The following is a 6,152-nucleotide window of genomic DNA, read 5'->3' on the forward strand; positions in this document are numbered from 1 at the left end:
ATGAGTGTGCGTAACTAATCTTAAGACTTGTGCAACAAGACTTAACATATTGCCCACGTTGAAAGTATTTACTTTCAAAAAAGGTGAACTATTTCTTGTTCAAATAGGAGTTGTGAGGAATCCACTCAATATTCAACCTACTGTACTTATATTTATGTACTTATTTATTCTTATCGACTATTCTATTATCTAAGGGCCAGAGCAGCGGGAAGATATCGTGTTGAGAGACCACATAGCTTCCGAAAGATGACGATCATTCCCATGATGACTCCTGCGATAATGATCCAAGTTGATATATTCGAGCTGTAGTGCATGAGGTGGTGGAAATCGATGTCTTCTGAGAAATCAACAATGGCTGGTGGCCGCGGAATGTCCGGAATCGAGTATGTCAACATAGTCCCTTGTATAGTAATGTGCTTCATGAGCGGTAAACTCCTGCTCATATTAATTGGGGGCATATTGTACTGAATAACAGTGGTTGGTGCCTTGTGTGCCCAAACGCTTACTATCGCGGTTGTTAAGTGGCAGCCAGGTTGCAGTTTTACAATGCCTTGCTCAACTAAAATATGTGCCGTATAAGAGCTGCCGCAACTGACTTCTGCCTTTGTGTCTTCAGGGACGGAGTACAGCCAGCTATTTGAGGATTTAAGCTGCAACCAAACTTCTTGCAGAGGCATTATATTCACCACACATGATAATGGTAATTGCTTCGAATTAAAGAATAGCTCTAGTTCGCACGACTGGTCCTTTCTTACATTGTAGAGTGGTCCAATTTGGGGACACAGCGTGATTCTTCTCATTTTCTGGCAATACGAATATTTAGTTTCTGCCAGGCTACTATACATTGATTTCTCCTTATTTACTACCAGATATTCATATGCGAGTTTAAAGCTCACGAAGTAGCCGTCGTGCAGAATCGGATAACTGGTCAATGCAAATAACTGTAGCTGTTGGCTTTGTATAAGTGGTATTTGAATTCGCACTAAACAGAAGCCTTGGTTTATAGTGGCTGTGACCCGTGATATTTTTGATAGCTCAAACGGGTCGGTATCTGGCAATTGTAAGCCATCATTTAAATTTGCCGTAATTGTTGCTATTTGGGTTTGGAATCTGTCGATAGGTAAAATCCTTTTCATGAAATTTCCCTTTGAGTTTCAAATCAAATCCGTAATATCTCCTTGCAGTTGCTCTATTGACTCTATTGCAATGTTAATGCTTGCTATATAGTTTTGAAAGCCTTCCATTGCTAATTCATTTTCAGCCGCTTTCTTTATTATTTGTATGGAGTCCGATATTTGGTTAAAATTATTTCGAACAACTTCATTTTGTTTCTTCAAAACCTCTTGCGTTATGTCTTCAATGGAGGATTGATTCTGGTATAGCTTAAGCAAGTATTCTTCATTTTTATGGGTCCTTTTTATTGTCGCCACCAATTCATCTGCGTGTTCTTCATCCATTAGACCAAACACTGAAGAATACACGCTTCCAACGAATGGCAGTATAGACCTAGATGCTCTATTTCTTCCATTAAATCTCATCAGTGCATCCTTTTGGTTGACTTCTTTAATGCGATGAATGACCTGATTAACTAAGGTCTCAACTACCTTTTGAGATTCTAAGTCTCCCTTGTCCAGTAGCTTGGCGAGTTTTTGTAGAGCCGAGGGTGTTCCCATTAGAAGCTGTATTTGGTGCTGATAATCCGTCATGTTCACGTGGATGATTATTTCCCATGATGTCTTCGTCAAACCCAAACTGTCTTGCCTCTCTATTAATATCCCTGACTTGTCCCTAAATTTTTCTATAATTACTTGACAATTGTAGAGTGGTAGTACTAATAAAAAGGTTAACATCGTCATTAGAACATTTTTATTTTTATGCCTTACATTCCTATTCTTATGGGATTCCTCATTTTTTACTTATATTTCTTTCCGTTTCCGTAGGAAAAGGACAAACATTGGTTATTGATCTTTTTGTCATTCCAGTGCTGGTCCTTACGTCTACCATCCTGCATTTTCCATCTTTTCCGATGATGAGGTTCTCAACCCTGCCCCTTCTCCAAGTCATTGTTGGAAGATTTTCTTCCTTAAGGAGAACTAAACTCCCTTGGGGTAAGTTATCTTGTGGCCTTTGCCACTTGACTCTTTTCTGAAGTTCGCTTAGGTACTCCAGTGACCAGCGCTTCCAAAATTCCTTTGAATTTCTTTCCACTGCTTTCCAGTGGTCCCGCACCCCGTGATAACAATGGTTTTCACTACTGTCTGCAAGTGTGGTTAAAGTCTCCCCTATAAGAAAATGACTTGGAGTTAAAACCTGGAAGTCATTCGGATCCTCCGATAATGGTGTTAGAGGTCGTGAATTCAATACTGCTTCTATCTGGGTCATGAGTGTGCACATCTCTTCAAAGGTCAATGTGCCTTCAACTACTCTGTGAAAATGCTTCTTAACCGATTTAACAGCAGCTTCCCATAAGCCTCCTACGTGTGGAGATCGAGCTGGTATATTCACCGAATTAATGCTGTGTACAGCACAGAACGAGGAGACTTCTTTTCCGAGTTGCTCCTTTTGAAATAATATATAAATTTCATGTAAACTATTTGCTGCCCCAATGAAATTTGTTCCGTTGTCGGAGTATATTTTTGCAGGACAACCACGTCTTCCCACAAATCTTTTTAAGGCTCCTATAAAAGCTGCTGAGCTTAGACCTGATAGCACTTCTAGGTGAACTGCCTTTGTGCTGAAACACACAAATACACACACATAGGCTTTATCTACTCGTTTGCCTCTTATTTTGTGGTGAATTTGTATAGGACCCAAGAAATCAACCCCAGTATTCAAGAAGGGCCTGGTGCATCTTACTCTATCTGCTGGTAAATTACCCATGATTTGAAAAAGGGGACGAGGATTTGCCCTGAAGCATCTAAAGCAATTGTTAACAATTCTTTTTGTGAGTTGCCTGCCTCTTAAAGGCCAAAACTTCTGCCTAACTATTGCGAGAAGGCCTTGCGGTCCTATATGTAAATGTTTTTGATGGATTCCCTCCACCAAAATTTTAACTAAAGTGTCTTCATATGGAAGTACGGCAGGATGTTTTGCTTCTTCTGGAATATTGCCTTCTTGTAGACGTCCTCCAACTCTAATGATGCCATTTTTGTCCAAAAATGGTGATAGAGTTATCAGCTTCGAGCTCTTTTCTAAATTTTTGTTACCTGAAAGGAGACTTAGTTCTTTGTTAAAATATTTAGTTTGTATATATTTCAAAATAAAATTCAAAGCTTCTTTTCGATAATATAAGTGATTCTGAATTTCGAGTTCTTTCTTAGGACGCTTTAATGTAATATCTTTAAATTTGATAAGCAAAGCAACCACATTTAATAAGAATTCAAAATTATTTTTGTGGTCAATTGAATCAATTAAAGAGCAATTCCTTACCAAAACATCTGCTGTTATAGCAGTTTTCTTTATATCTGGAAGCGATGTTAAAGGCTTTGTGACAATTTTTTTTCTGTATGACTCCATGTTAGCTAAGTGCATTGGTCCATTAAACCACAGACTATTATTAATTATTTCTTCTGGATATAACCCTCTTGTTATTAAATCAGCTGGGTTTGATTTTGTGTCAATATGTCTCCATTGCCGCCATTTGGTTTGCACCTGAATAAAGTTTACCCTATTCGACACAAATATTTGCAATTTTGCAGGATCTAATTGTAGCCAACTAAGGACGATTGTTGAATCCGTATAATAAATATGCTTGTCTTTTAGATTAAGTGCTTTTGATACTTTTTCCATTAATTTTACTAACAGTACCGCAGCACATAGTTCTAATCGAGGTACCGTCTGAATTTTTAATGGGGCGACTTTCGATTTGGAAGCTAATAGATTTATTTTAATATTTCCCGATTTGCCTACTGATTTTACATATACCACAGCGCCATAGGCTCTCATGGATGCATCTGAGTATCCGTGTAATTCTATTTCTTTTGCGTCAGGTAATAATGCGTATATGGGAAGATTTATTTCATTCAATAATTTCATTTGATTTCTTAAATGTACCCAGGATCGCATGGTTTCTCCTGTAACGGCTTGATCCCAGTCGGTTTTTTCTTTCCATATTTGTTGTAGTATCAATTTTGCCACCACTACAACTGGACTCAAAAGACCTAAAGGATCAAATAGTTTCGCAATATCAGAAAGTATTTGGCGCTTTGTAATTTTGTAGTCAGTTTCTAAATAAGATTTTATTGAGATGTCATCTTTAGCTGGATTCCAAGCGATTCCTAGGGCTTTTATATTCTCAGCTTTATTAGATGTTATATCTAATTTAATTTCTCGATCTTCGTTAGGAATTTCGTTCAACAAACTAGGATGATTAGCACACCATTTTCTCAATTTGAATCCATATGAATTTAATATATGAATTATTTGTTGCCGCATATTTTTTAGCTCAGTTAGATTATCACAACCTGTCATCAAATCGTCCATATAAAAGTCTGACTGAATGCATTGTGAAGCTGTTGGAAATTTATCTTTATTATCTTCTGCTGCTGTTTGTAGACATTTTACTGCTAAGTAAGGTGCACTCGTAGTGCCATAAGTAACAGTTTTTAATCTGTATGTCTTTAGGGCCTCCGATGGCTTCCACCTCCAGTAAATTAGTTGGAAATTTTGATGTTCTTCGTTTACCCAAATTTGTCTGAACATTTTCTCAATGTCTGCTGATATTACAAATTTGTGTTTTCTGAAACGCATCAGAATATCAAATAAATCATCTTGTAGCCTTGGCCCCGTATGTAATAAATTATTTAATGATATATTTGTAGTAGTTTTTGCAGATGCATCAAAAACTACTTTCAATTTTGTAGAAGTGCTATCTGGCTTCAGTACATAATGATGAGGTAAATAACATTTGAACTGAAGTTGGTTTGGAGTGGCTAGAGCCTCCATTTGATTTAATTTTATATACTCCTTCATAAATTCATGATACTGTGACTTTACTTCATAGTTTTTCTCCAATTTCTTTTCCATAGCTAAGAACCTTCTTTTAGCAGTAATCTCTGAATTTCCTAATTGTTCAATGTCTCCTTTAAAGGGGAGGTTTACTCCGAACTTCCCATCCACTTCCCCTCTTAGCTTTGATTTCAAGCAAATCATTTTCTGTGTATCCGAGATACTGGCTGAACCTATTAATTGGGAAAACAATTGTCTAAACGTGTTCCACTGAATATAGTCTCCAGAGACAACCGGAATATCTATTTTTGGCAGTGTGTAGGGCAGATTTTAATTCTGCGTTTTTTTTATCTTCAGGAGCGAAGTCCAAAGCCTCATCGAGTTTAAAACTTACGTTGAGAAATAAATCTTCTAAACAATTCTCGTTACATTCTCCTAAATAATTGCGATACATCATTTTAGCTTCTTTGGCACTTTCCAGAAGGAAGACTTTTGGAATCTTATTTCCCAAAAATTTGTCAATAGTCTTGCTAAGATCTTCTAAAACGAACTTTAATTGCCGTTCTGATTTTGAAATCATGGGAGCTGTAGCGATTGAACCTAAGGTGTGACTAGATGTAGGTGGCTGAGGTGCTGGTCGTGAGGCTATCACTCCCGCTGCTTGCAAACTATCTTTTAGTGCTTTAGCTTCCATTTCCATGGTCAAAATTAGAGTTGAGGTATTATTGAAAAATCCCCTAATTTGCTCTGCATGGTTATCTTTAAAATAAGGGTTTCTCTTTAGGGTTGAAGAGGCCTCTTTGAGGATACACTCGTTCTCCTCAAATTGCCTAGACAGATCGGTTACTACACCCCTCCAACGTTGGATCTGTCCCTCTTCAATATTTTGCCCCCTAAAATTTTTTATTTCCTCATACAGAGCAGAGATTCTGCTTGCAATGGTTTGATTTTCGTTAAGCGCAGAATCCATTGCTATAAAATTTTTTTTATTAAGGATTTAATACACACCAAAAACTATGTAGATAAAAGACTAAGAGTATATATGTATGAATATATTAATACTTACCACTACTCTTATACTGCCAATTTTAATTTGAAACAAAAAAAAATTTCACTTTTCAAAAAAAAACTCACTTAGGGTCACCAACTGTTTACGCCGGGGTTTGGTAGATAACTGACGCTCTGGTGTCCCAGAGCCTTTATTT

At 37.2% G+C, this 6,152-nt stretch overlaps 1 protein-coding gene across 1 annotated transcript; it reads right to left on the minus strand.

The window, feature by feature from the left end:
• Positions 1-185: 185 nt before the first annotated feature.
• LOC118756273 lies at positions 186-1,706 on the minus strand. The gene is made up of 2 exons (XM_036491040.1): positions 1,348-1,706; positions 186-1,110 (listed from the first exon to the last, which is right to left on the minus strand). The coding sequence occupies exons 1-2, from the start codon at positions 1,704-1,706 to the stop codon at positions 186-188; spliced, it is 1,284 nt and encodes a 427-aa protein (XP_036346933.1).
• Positions 1,707-6,152: the final 4,446 nt, after the last annotated feature.

The sequence above is a fragment of the Rhagoletis pomonella genome, unplaced genomic scaffold, assembly GCF_013731165.1.
Source record: "Rhagoletis pomonella isolate Grant_MI unplaced genomic scaffold, Rhpom_1.0 Rhpom_scaffold_09560, whole genome shotgun sequence".
NCBI classification, from domain to species: Eukaryota; Metazoa; Arthropoda; class Insecta; order Diptera; family Tephritidae; genus Rhagoletis; species Rhagoletis pomonella.

Bases quoted from the DNA above. Each gene is read 5' to 3' on its own strand.
- LOC118756273 (XM_036491040.1), bottom strand. From the start codon at position 1,706: ATGACGGATTATCAGCACCAAATACAGCTTCTAATGGGAACACCCTCG. The intron at 1,111-1,347 runs GCAAGAGGTTTT...ACCTATCGACAG, and splicing joins TCCTCCATTGAAGACATAAC to ATTCCAAACCCAAATAGCAA.